Source organism: Malania oleifera, chromosome 5 (assembly GCF_029873635.1).
Source record: "Malania oleifera isolate guangnan ecotype guangnan chromosome 5, ASM2987363v1, whole genome shotgun sequence".
Taxonomy (NCBI): Eukaryota; Viridiplantae; Streptophyta; class Magnoliopsida; order Santalales; family Ximeniaceae; genus Malania; species Malania oleifera.
Genome location: NC_080421.1, coordinates 35052463 through 35066149, shown reverse-complemented (window position 1 = coordinate 35066149; position 13687 = coordinate 35052463). Strand labels below are relative to the sequence as shown.

Below are 13687 nucleotides of genomic sequence, written 5' to 3'. Positions count from 1 at the left end.
TTTTTCTCTTCATCAGGTGTTAGATGCGGAGCAAAACGCGACAACTCGATAAACCGAGCCACGTACTGGGATACTGTCATCTACCCCTATACCAAATGCATAAACTCTGCTGCTTTCGCACTCCAAACGATAGCAGGAAAATACCACTCGAAGAACAGCTCCTTGAATCGGTCCCACGTCACTAGAACTGGAACCGACCTCTACTCCTCTATCAGATGCGCTGATCTTCACCAGCGTTTCACCTCCCTTATCAGTTTGAACGCCGCAAAAACCACCTTCTGCTCATTTGTACAAGGAAGCACAGCCAATGTCTCTTCAATGTCCTGAACCCAATTCTCAGCTACAATCGGGTCATCTCCTCCAGCGAAGGATGGGGGCTTCATCCGCGTAAACTGCTCAATCGAATAGCCACGCTCCCCAGAGCTCCTGGCTATCTCAACCATCACCTGCTGAGTGACGCTACGCAGTACAACATCTATATCTCCTCCACCTATGCTGAAAGTTCCTGACCTATCCTCCCCAGCATTCATGCCACTATTTCCTGAGTTCATCCTGAAAACAAGAAACATACTTAAGCAACTTATCTCCTATACAGACCTATCCGATACCAATTCAAAATTAATTACCTTCCCTGACCTTAACTCAATATCCAGTTCTGTCACCTAGACACACGACCCGATAATAATTTACTATGGTTTTCCTAAAATCGTCACCCCAAGAAAAACACAGAAACCACCACGGTAATCCTATACCCAGACCATAGAACAATTCTCAAATCCTTTTCCTATACTCTGGTATTGCTTCTAATGCACTCTAAAGTCTACAAAACCTAGCAACCTAGGCTCTGATACCAAACTATAACGACTTGCTATTTAAATGATTTTTTTTTAACATTTAAAATGCTCTGATACCATACTGGATTAAACCCAACCATTCACCTAAGCAGCGAGAAGCGAAAATCAAATAAGCATAACCATATATAATTACATACAATACCAGAGTGCTAAATTGTTTCCCAAAATATACATATATAACTGTTCCCCAGAAATGACCTCCATTGGCTAGGGCTATACAAAAATACTCTCGAAAATACTCACTCTAATATTAGGGCAGTACTGAGACCCCTCTATCTACGAGCCTGATCTGTTCGCCTACTTGGATTACCTGAAAAATGTTAAAGTAATTGGGATGAGCCAACGCTCAGTAAGATGAAATATGTTATTACTAGTGTATGGCAGATGAGTTACAATATTATGAAAGTTTGTTTCTATAAAATCATGTATAACTGGATCTGTAAATATAGTACAAGTAATAGAAACCACCACCATTTCCATGTTGCTTAACGTATCAATATTTTAGGTTACTATTTAAAATACTTCTAATGTACATAAGTATATTCTCTGTCTCTATAAATCTGTATATACATAATAAAAACTGAAAACTTCCATGTGGATAACTATGTGTCATGATTTAACCCCTTATGACAAGGTTGTGTGGCCCGTAGGCGGGATCTACACTAGCTGGCCGACCAGGGTAAATCACTATACTCCCTCAGTCAGATCAGTCACTCCTTAACCCATATCTGATGGGGAGCCTTGTAAGAACCTGAACCATTATAACTGGGTTAAAATAAATAAGAGAGGGACAAATTGGGAATTTTGCAGATTTCGTCGACGAAGCCTTTGTTCTTCTCATCAACGAAATTCAAAGACTCGTCGACGAGGAGAAGCCGAGGAGTTTTGGAAAAATCAGTGATCTCAAATTCATCAACGAGGCCACCGATTCGTCCACAAAGTTAGTGGAAGATTCGTCGACGAAGGCACCATTTCGTCGACGAATTCGCCTGGGTCAAAGTGCCTATAAATAGAATATTCTTTACTTTCTCATTAAGAAACTTCAAGTATATCTCTCTCTCTCTCTCTAGAACTCTCCCTACTCTCTCTCTCTCTCTAGATTTCTTCGCCGATCGTTGATGGAATCGGGAATATGAAGCTACCACGAGGATCGTGGAAGGATTCTCTACAACTTCTATGGATCGGAATCACGTTTCGGAGATTTTCGGGTTTCAGCGTAAAATCGAGCTAAGGCTCGATTTTCATTTCTGATCCGATAGTTTTGTAGGAAACTGTCTTGTGAGCATATTATGTACTGTGATTTGTAGGTTTTGGAACTCGGTTCGCTGTTTAAGGACCTTTGAGTTCGAGATTTGTTATTTGGGGAAAAGGTAAGGGGAACTATGTTTATATTGGTTATTTTTGAAATCAGATTCGGTGGAACTATGGTCCACGGTCCTATGTGCGTTTTGGCTACTCATTTGGGGGGGATCAACGGGGAAAACTATGAGTTTTTCATTATTATTTTGGGAAAAAGGGGGCGACAGGCTGCATCCCTAGTTTTGTTGAAAACCGAGGGTATATGTTGATTTATACTGTGATATTAGGATGACCGTGCCTTAACTTGTTTAAACTGTATTTTTTTGAAAAACCAAGATTTAGATTACCAAATGGGTGTAGTTTGTTTGGTTATATGAGCATGCATGTGTGTGTGATATGTTGAAATGCTAGTAGGAACGGGGTTCCGAAATTATTCCAGGTACGGAGAGTGTCCGGATCTATATTCGAGGGCGTGTGTTTATCGCCTGCCACGTAGGCAAGAGTGTCCAGCTCTATATTCGAGGGCATGAGCCTATACCGGCAGATCAGGCCGAAGGGTGTGGATCCACCAGTTATGCACCGGTACGATGCCATAGGAGTCAGGGACTAGCCATGTGCCTGTGGCGTCATGTTCACGGGTTGGCTATGGACCAATGCCATATGTCGTGAGCCAGCTTCGAGCCAAAGGGTGTGATGACACTAGGATTGTTGATCATGTGTATGTGGACGTGTGCGTGTTATACACTGTGTGAACTAGTACTAGATTGCATTTAACTACGTGTATGTTGTATCATGATAACACTCAAATGCCACACACCGATATAACCTGTGTTCTTCCTTACTGAGAGGTGTCTCACCCCTACTGTACGTACATTTTTATAGGTCCTTCGAGTAACCGGAACCAGCATCCTAGTGTAGGGAGGGTAGTGGCAGGTGTACTGTGTTTAGCACTTGGGTAAGTGTTAAGACTATAATTTTGGTAGGTTGGCATTTTGAGACATGTTTGGGCACCCATTTGTACGTTTTGATAAAGCCTTGTTTTGCTCTTGTATAGACTCTAGTATGGTACTGCATATGTGTATATATATGACCTTTTTTCGTTGCATATATGTTTGTGATTGGATGTGTTTAGGGTGCCTGGGAACCCCACGGGGTCGGACCATCATCCATTGTACTGTATCTTTGGATGTTTTATCAAATACAGAGATAGGTTAGATTACATTTTCACCCTTGGGTCCCATTTCGGGGTTCGAGGCGTGACAATCCTGTCCATGTTAGGGCACGATCGACCTACTACCACGTATTATCTAAATAGGTGGTTGCACTCATAACTGAAATATCTGTAGCTTTAGTACCGTGCTCTGTAACTGTATGGTCCAATAGGGTCTGATACCATATAATACATCTCTATATACAACTATCTGATTTACCACGATTCTGAAATAACTGTATTTACCATAACAATGAAATAAACTGTAACTGTGTCAACTGTATTTCTAAACTGAACTATAATCTGTAAGTCATGGTACTGGAAACTGTATATTCATAGTATTTTTTAATTACTATAAAACATAACCACTAGTTGTATATTCTGTAAATCATATCCTGAAAATACTGTAAAACATGTTTCTTTACTATACCCATATTCTCAAGCCACACAGAAATTTTGAACATATTATACATAAATGATAACTGTATAAATTTCTATCGTGAATAATCATATGATAAAAACGTATAGTTTATACTGAATCGTAGTAAAATTTCCTAGCATAGCATATTTTCCTTACCTGATTTCCACTAAAATCCCTCTACTGTAACGGGTCTACACCTGTAGGGTTCTCCACTTAACACCTTAAAAATCATATATCCCAGAATAAAATATCAATATTTCTTGGCCTACATCATTTCTTACAACTACCAGAAGGCCAAAAATTGAATAAAAAATCTTACCCTAGATTTAGGATGAATCCAACTTCGTCCCACCGACGATTCGCTCCGACAGACTTGCAGAGAACTCCGCCAGGAGCGTCATGGTAGCCTCAAATCGTTGATCTGGTGACTAATGGGGCCGAAATCGAAGGAAGAAAATGGAGGCGCCGTAGGGGTAGAGAGAGAGAGGGTTTACGGCAAATTTTCTACGATTAAAATCAGTTTAAGGCTATTTATACTACGGGATTCGTCAACGAGCCACGTCATCTTGTCGACGAGTCCTTAAGGAAATTCGTCGACAAAATTTACCCTTCGTCGACGAAATTCAAAGTAGCCCAAATTCTTCTCTCGGTATTTTCTCGTTGACGAGATGGAACCTTGTCGACGAGGTCCTAAATAACCCTCATCGACGAACCCCTGTATTCGTCGATGAGGCTTCGAAATTTCTTGAAATTATCATTATCTCCAAAGTGCGATTTTGTCGTTTGCGTTCGTCGACAAAATCTGCTGCCTCCTTGTGTTTCTGTTTCCATTTCCCCCCCCCCCCCCATCTCTTTATTATTAAAATTACTATTATTTTTTGGGTCACTACATCATGCCTCATGAGCTATGCTCATATATTTGGGCTGTCTTGGGGCCTCATGAGCTCTACTCATCAGTTAGGCCATATTTTTGTGCTTCATAAGCCGTGCTCATCTATTTGGGCTATCTTCAGACCTTATGAGCATTGCTCATCAATTGGTCCGTTTCTCCCTGCCTCATGAGCTGTGCTCATCTGTTTCGACTATCTTTGGGCCTCATCAGCTCTCCTCATCAATTGGGTCGTTTCTTTGTGTCCCATGAGATGTGCTCATTTTTTTGGATTGTCTTCAAGCCTTATGAGAGTTTCTCATTAGTTGGGTTGTTTCTTCATGCCTTATGTGTTGTGCTCGTTTTGTTTGGGCTATCTTGGGGCCTCATGAGCTATGCTCATTAGTTGGGTTGTTTCTTCATACCTCAGGAGTAGTGCTCATCTGTTTGGCCTGTTTTGGGATCTCATGAGCATTGCTCATTAATTGAGCCTTATTTTCGGGATAAGTGCCTCCTTGGGATGCGTGCCCATTTGGGATATGTACCTGTTTTGGATGTGTGTTTGTTCGGGATACGTACCTATTTGCGATGCATATCCATTCGGGATATGCACCTTTTTGGGATGCGTGCCCATTCGAGACACGCATTTGTTTGGGATTTTTTACCTATTCGAGATAAGTACTTGTTTAGGTTTTGTACCCTCTTGAGATTTGTGCTTTGTTTGGGATTTGTGCCTCCTAGTGATTCCCGCCTTCTTGCGATGTGTGATTTATGGGATTCACGCCAATTTTGCTTTATAAAATGTGCTTGTCTGTTCATCCCTTCCTTGTCTCCAACGTAAGTTTGTCTTGCGTTCTTTAGGTATGCCCTTTCATCCTCCCATTTGAAATTTCTGTGTTTGCTTGTTTCCCTTGGCATTTTGTCTTTTTATGTACATCACTTTTGCTCTGTTCTTCATATGTTCTTCATATTCTTAATGTGTTCTTCGCGTTCTTCACGTGTTCTTCAAATATTCTTCATGTGTTCTTCAATTATTCTTCAAAGATTGTTGAAAATTTTCCTTTCGATCTTTTCTTTTGAAAAAGTAAAAGTTGTTTTTCCCTTTGTCCTTTAAAATCTATCTCTTTGTTTGATATGGAGTCCTCTAAGGCTCAATTAACGACCCTTGTTAGTATAAGCAACACTAGGTCACGTCTGACCCATGAAGATTTGCGTGACCTTGTTCTTCATTCCGGACGGTATTCAACTTAGGCTGCCCACTAGCTCTGAATCTACCCAACAGCCTGGCCCTAATGAGGTATGCTTATACACGGACTATATGGACCTTGGTCTCAAGCTACCTTTTCGCCCCTTCTTCTCTGAAGTACTGCAATTTTATAACCTAACTCCCTGCCAACTGGCCCCAACTCGTACCTTACGTTAGTGTGTTTTGCAACTCTCCTCCTCCGCGAATGCCATCAACCTTCAGTTGCTTTATTTTGGTGTTGCTATCAGATGAGGAATCACACTGTAGAGAAGGAGGTGTTTTACTTCAACTGCCTCCCAGATTTCAAATTGTTCACCCCTAATAATTCATCTATCCATAAATGGAAATTCAGATTCTTCTTTGCATCGGGGGAGCTGAATTTTCATGAGCCCCGCGTTTGGTCAACCCCTCTTGATGGTGATATCTTTTATCTTATCCTTACTCTTGTATATATATTTTTTATTCCACCTGTTCTACGTCTAACTCTACCTTCTTTTTTAGCCCGACAACGCCACATTTTCCCTTCTTTGTCTCCCTGCAAGCAAACCATCCTTGAGGAGCTCTGAGCGACTGAATTATGAAGTTCATCAAATAAGAAAGTAAATCTAACTACATCAATACAATCTAAGAATGGTTTTTTTAGGTCTTTTGTTATGTTAGGTATATAGGATGTCAGGGTAAAGAAAAAAAAAAGTCCTAACCCAATCAATTTTACTCATGATATATTTTAATATTATTTAATTAAAACCTATAGTTCAAAATTACCCCGGGTGACCGAATTATGAAGTTCGGCAGACCGAACCGTTCACTGAGCAACCGAACCTCCAACGTCTGGAAAATCGCCTTGGCTCAGTCAACCGGACTCATCCTCAGGCACCCGAAGTCAAAATCTTAACTTTTCTTTATGTGTCTGTTCGGACGACCGGCCCTATGAACCGGGCAACTGAACCTCTCAGGTTGCTAATTTTTTACTAGGGTAACTAGGGTTAAAACTCAATTAAAACATTTCCAAAATTCCCAATAGGTCCCCAACGGACCTAATCCAGGATCCAGGAATTCATGAGATGATCTGACTCAGATGAAACCGAAAGCATATCACCATCACCGCTCCCTAGGTCTCCTTCTTCCACTACATTCACAGATTTTGATGAACCCTCTTTATTTTTTGTATTCCCCTTATTCCTTTCTAGACAATCTGATTTTATATCCTTTTTCCCACACTTAAAACACCGTATGTTTTTCCTCTTCCTAGAATTGGACCAAGATTTATTGTTACTTGGTTCGCTCCAGAACTTGCTTCTTAGCTCCCATATTCCTGGTTACCCTTCACCTAGTAGAATCTCATCGCTAGTTTTCTTCCTCTAATGAAAACCTAAAAGAGCACTTGTGATCTCCTCCAATTCGAGAGTTTCCTTTCCCCGCATCAGAGTTGTAACCAAATTTTCATATGTAAGATACGCATGTAGGAAATTCAGCAGCATCTATGCCTTGTCTTTGTCTTCCAACTTCACGTAAACTCGCATCAAATCATTGATGATCTATTTGAACACGTTCATGTGATGGTTCAGATCCAAACCCCTTGACATCTTAAGGCCATACAGTTTCTACGTAAGATAAAGCTTATTCGTCAACAACTTGGATATATACCAATTTTCCAATTTCAGCCAAACTACAGCCGGTAATTTCTCATCCATAACGTGATACATCACATCATCAGCTAGACAAAGCCTGATAGTCACCACAACTTTCACTTCCATTTCCTTCCAACTCATATCGGTCATGCGTTCGGGCTGCCTTTCGTATAACGCCTTTATCATACCCTGCTGCACTAACAAATCCTTAACTCTTCTCTACCATAGTCCAAAATTTCTCGATCTGTCAAACTTGACAATGTCCAAATTCACAAAAAAAAAAATCCCAGCCATTGTAACCAATAACTCTGATACCAATTTGTAGTGCAAATTAATGCGTGCAAAACTGATCATGTAATGCAGCAACTAATGATGAACAATACGGAAAACATAATCACACAGATAATATAAGAGCAATAAACAATGACATAAGAATTAACAGGGTTCGGCAGAATGCCAACGTTCGTGGGAGCAAGCGGCGACTAAAATTTACTATCTAATAAAACCAGAGTTATAACATTGTATTTATGCTAACCCTACACTTACAGAGGGATCATAAAGTTTCGTAAATACCCCTGTATCAATCCCTGGAGGATTTGCCTCTGAATCTCCAACCTATTGATCTTTCCAATTCGAAATTCAAAAACAGCGCTGAACAAAACCGTTGATGATTTCCTTCTAAATTAGCTTCTGTCTGAAACCATTGATGGACTATGCAAAATCGTTGATGATTTTCTTCATACTAGTTTTCTTGTTTTTTCTCAGCTTGTTTTCTCTGCACATGTGTTCCATTCAATATGAGTCACATACTACAACATTAACTCATAGAACATTGTAATTATATGATGATAATTTGTAGAATTCATATTCAAAAGCCATTAATTTAATGTTGTACAATGTAGCATTTCTAGTGGTTTTTCGTTTGCAAAAATGCTCGACAACCATGCAAAAGACATGGATGAAAATTGGAAGCATACGATAAAATCATAACTAGGTACAACACAAAAATGAAAAATGATCACATTAATTGATCAATGAAGTAAACATTATGCAAGCATGACATTCGTATACATGTTAGGCTTCTTCTTCCTTGCACCTAATTTATCATCATAATGATCATCTCCTTTGATTTATGGTAAGCATCTTTAATTAATAAGGTTGTGTTGAAATCCGATTCTCTTCAAAACGATTGTAAGCAGGCCTGGTCCGCAAGAACAACACCACACTAGTTGCAAGTCCCAAAACAGAAATGCATCCCCACCACAAAAATGTCAAGAAGTAGCAGTTCCTCCCCATGCATACCTCTGTGTCACTATTGACTATTACTATGCTTCCCAAACTAGAGCTGATATTAGCATCATAAACTATGGCAGCAAGAACACCGTACACTAGTGACCCTATTGGGATGTTTGTTATAAGGATGTTGTGGTTCACGCCCACACTGTTCGGCCCAAATAGCTCCGAAGTTATCGAAACAGCTGCTGCAAATATAAACCCCGAGCTCAGCCCGATCAGTGCCGTGCCCACATGAAGCGTCGGTCCGCTGCCGGACAATGCAAGGAGGAAGAAGGCTAATGGGGTGGGAACAAGTGCAATGGCCAGCCACCCCGTCCTCGCACAATAGAACTTCCTGCACACATGTACAATTAATCGGTTTGATCAATTTTATACGTGCCGAGGTCACAGACATGCTATAGTTAATTAGTTATGCCAATAAATGAATTACAATTGTGATTTTTCCACGAAGGTCATAAAGGAGAAAATATATATTAGACTAGGTAAGCACCACACTATCATCTTGATTGTTACCATTTAACCGAAAATGACAATAAGGTGTGTGCTCACACAAGCAAGATGTACCGACTACAGTTATGCAATATTTTCTTGACATAAGGCTAGAGCTCAACTTCTCTTATATGATGTAACAATGCACAGCTTTATTGATGCTTTGCATTCTAAATATTTGTGATGGGCAAAAAAAAAAAAAAAATTTGTAGCAAAGCCGGAGCCAAAAAGATTGAACCATTGGAACCAAAAAAATCCCATATTTTTCATGACTTAAGCATAAAGTAGTCGAAGGTAAGGATTGCTTACGCGCGCATGAAGTCTGGTGTTGCCGAAAGCAGCCGGCCGAAGAAAGAGAAGGACGAATACAAGGTAACAAGAGAACTGGTGTTCGAGCTTTGTCCAAGAGACTGCGCAATCTGTCCCAAATTATTACTATAAACTAACCCAATTGTGCCTCCGCAGAAGTATGCCGCATAGTACAACCAAAAATCCAATCGCCGCACCAATGCCCCTGCTGGATGCTCTTCTCCCAACATCGCCAACTCATCCTTCATTATCTTCTCACAGCACCCTTTGCTCTCCTCCGGACTCGCGATTTCATACATTGATTCGTTCGCGTTCCCATTGGTGAGGTGATCCGCACTCCCCCCATCCCCGCAAATGCTACCCTCGCGCGCTAGCAACTCCTTGTGGAGCTCGAGGTCGTCAACGTCCACGAGGAGGAAGCTAGAGCCATCGAGGCGCAAGCTAGAGTGGATGGTGCGGTGGAACCAATCGTGCGCGTAGACGACGCCGGGGATGCACAGTGGGAGGACAAGGAGAAAGACGGCTCCGCCTAGGAGGAGGCGGGAGATGGTTGCGCTTGCGGAGATGGAGCCGAGCAGGAGAAGGTAGACGCCGGTGAGGGCAGCGAGGAAGTTAAGGAGGAGGAAGATGAGGGAATCGCGGCGGACGGCATCGGGGGGGAGGGGGTCCAAGGAGGGTTGGAGGAGGATGGGGAAGAGGGCGGCGGTGGAGGTGAGGAGGGGAAGGGTGGCGTTAAGAAGGAGGTAAAGGGCGTCGGAGGAGGGATCGAGGGCGTTGGCAGTGAGGGTGTAGAGGGCGGCACTGACACCGTTGAAGCTGACGGTAAGAGAGATGGCGAGAGGGCGATTGGCCGGGAAGTTCTGAATGCAGAGGACAAAGCATACGGTGTTAAACCAGCAGATGCTGCATCCGGCCAAGAGACACAGTAGAAATACCTACAACAAATTTATTGAGAAACAAATGTTTTAGGGCGTTGGGGATCAGTAAAACTTACGCAAACAATAAACAAAAATTTAAAATTTAAAATCAACAAATTAATATGCCTAAAACTAATACAAATTAAAATTTTAATTAAACAAATGTTCATTTTTATCTATTAATCAAAATTACAAAATGCAATAAAAATAATAAAAGCACAAAAGCAATATAAATTAAAAATATTATAATAAATAAAAATTATTATACTTATTGTAATTAAATATTATATTTCAAAATTCACTTTACAAAAATAATATTATTGTACATGTAATTAAAATATAGAAAAAAATTATTTTATAAATGTGTTTTATTATTTTCTATTTTTTAAAAAAAATTTATGAAACTTTTTCTTTTAATTATATTTTAAATTCATATAATTATTTAATTCTAATAAAATGAATCATTTAATCCAAAAAATTCAATTACAGATACTAAAAATATTCAATCAATAAGTTAATAAAACAACTAAAATACCATAAAACCTACTTCAATTTTTTCACAAATTATTGAAAAGTGTCAATAAAAACATAAATCTAACAACATAATTAAACTTGTTAGTATAATATATTTTTTAATTTACAAAAAATAAAAATAAAAGACAGAAATTATACCATACATATTATTATTTATGCTACCTGTAAGTCTACATTATTTTTGTATCAAAATATAAATCTAGGTTTCATTAAATAACTTGGATCGTCAAACAGTAAAAGTACACCTAATTTTGCTTTAACAGTATGCCCAATAATATTTAAGGTTTAGAGAAATCCGCCACTGCGGTAATGCCAAATGGCGTAGAAATGGAGACGGAGAAGTTACTGGAAGGACTTGGTGGGGCCCAAACTAATTAATTAAAGTTTTGAATCACTGTACTACAAGACTTTTTGAACACTCTTTTTTTTTTTTTATTTGAATTCGTGTGTAATAGAAAAAATTAATATAATTTTATATTATATATTTTTTCCCTAATTTATATTCCCAAAAACATGATAAAAAATTTAAAAATAATAAATAATAAAAAATATTTTTCAACTATTTTATATAAATTTAAAAACTTAAAAAAAAAATCTAGCATGTCTGTATTTATTTGAAAAGTTAGAAATAAAAAATAAAAATAACTATACAAGCAAATACTATCTAAAGTTTTAATTGTTTTTCATATTTTCAGAAACATTATATAAAATTAAAAAATAGTTCATTTTTCACAAATTTTAAAAACTAAAAATAAAATATAAAATATATTTTACAGAACTGAACATATTTAAAAATTTTTAACCCTCTTTTAGAAAAAAGAGAGGCTCTATAAGAGACAGAAAAAAAGTTAGTTTTCTTTTTCTCATATATGGATGAAAAAAGTTAGTTTTCTTTTGCTCTTTTCTTTTTTTTTTCTTTTCCCTAAAAGTAGAGTTCTTTAAAATCTGATGAGCCCCAACTTTTAAAAAAAAATGCATTATTACTTTAATAGCGGAGCCAAACACTCTTAATCTGAAAATGCACAAACAAAAATGCATTATGACCCTGGCAAAATCTTAAATTTTTTTTTTCAAAAATCAATTACCTAATTTAGTTTTCTAACTTCCCAATTCAAAAATAATACCTTCTGAAAATTTATTAAAAGACAAATGGACACAAAATAAAGACCAAAAAAAAAAGGGAGAGAAAGTTCTGCATCCTAGTGACGTGTGAACTAACTTTTTTGTTTAAAATTTAATATTATAAAAAAAATATTTCAGGTAAATAGAATAGAACCCTCTAGTCTGCTCTATAATTTCTACTCAAATTCCCAACATGACAATTTTAAAAAATTTTGTTTAGTTTTGAAAAAATATTTTTATTTTTTATTTTTATTTTAAAAGAATTAATAAATAGTTTTTTAAAAAAATTAATAAAAAAAAACTGGGACAATTTTATAATTTTTGTATCAAATAAAAAATTAAGTGTACAATAAAAATGCACGAAAGAAAAGGAATTGCTGGAAATTCCATTGCCCTGCGAGCGTGCCCTGGAATGTGGAAACAGAATTCCCAAAATTTGCCCTAAATGGAATTCCTAATTCAAAAATCTAAACTCTACGAAACCCCACTCTACGCCAAAGCCAAAATTGAAAATAAAAAATCAGAAGAATTATCAGAAAAATTATTTGAAAATTCAAAATAACCTAGCTATAAGAGAAACCATTCAAATTCCCAAACCAGACGCCGTTGATATGAAAATGAATAGAAACTGACCAGAAAATAGGGCAAGGAAATGATGTTGCGGATGACGAGCCACTGGAGACCGTAGCCGCAGAGACCCATGAAGGCGGCGACGAACATGACGATCCAAAGGGGAAGGTACATGAGGGCGAGGCCCGACGACCATCCGAACACCTTCCCCAGATCCGACGCCACCGCCAGGTAGTTCAGCTGCACCTGCGATATCCCCAGCACCGACTTCAGCTCCGACGAGTACGCCGAGAAGTCGAAGTTGGTCCCGGTGAACGCCTGAATCCAGATGGTGGCTACCAGAATCATCCACTTCCGCGACTGCCCCGCCATCCAGAGGATCGTTTTTATAATGAGGATCGGCGACGGCTGCGGCGCGCGACGTCTGTCTTCGGCGGGGGCGGTGGATGCTCGCTTCGCCCGGTCCCTGGGGGTGGCGAGGACGAAATTGCGTCTGTCTACGGCTCTACGTGGCCTCCTAACGCTCGTATATATATGGTCCTGCGAAAAGCCCATGAATTGTCAGGTAATGAAAATGATTAGCGAATCGCGTTGTTTCCTTTCTTTCTTTTTCTGTGTTTTCTCTTTCTTATAATTTGCTCTGTGAATTTTGAGTTTTCACCGTGAATTTGTTTGGCCTTTCTTCATTCTCACAATCCCCAGGAACAGAGGCCGCGTTCTAGGGCCCGACGTGGCACCGTGCGATGCCTCCACGTATGCAAAATATTTATTCTTGTGAAAAATAAAATACATCATATTTTAAGAGCATAATGTATAGTTAAAATATTGATGTTATGCTTTGAAAGAGCTTAAATTCAGATTTGTATTGTATTTAAATAAGTGTTAATATAAATAATGTATAGTTTCCCTTTATATGAAAGA

General features: G+C 38.8%; 1 protein-coding gene across 1 annotated transcript; it reads right to left on the bottom strand.

The window, feature by feature from the left end:
• Window positions 1–8486: 8486 nt before the first annotated feature.
• LOC131156358 (protein NUCLEAR FUSION DEFECTIVE 4) lies at window positions 8487–13396 on the bottom strand. Its single transcript, XM_058109978.1, has 3 exons — window positions 12830–13396; window positions 9624–10558; window positions 8487–9159 (listed from the first exon to the last, which is right to left on the bottom strand). Exons 1-3 carry the CDS (start codon window positions 13319–13321, stop codon window positions 8679–8681), a joined length of 1908 nt encoding a protein of 635 aa, XP_057965961.1. The 5' UTR covers window positions 13322–13396; the 3' UTR covers window positions 8487–8678.
• Window positions 13397–13687: the final 291 nt, after the last annotated feature.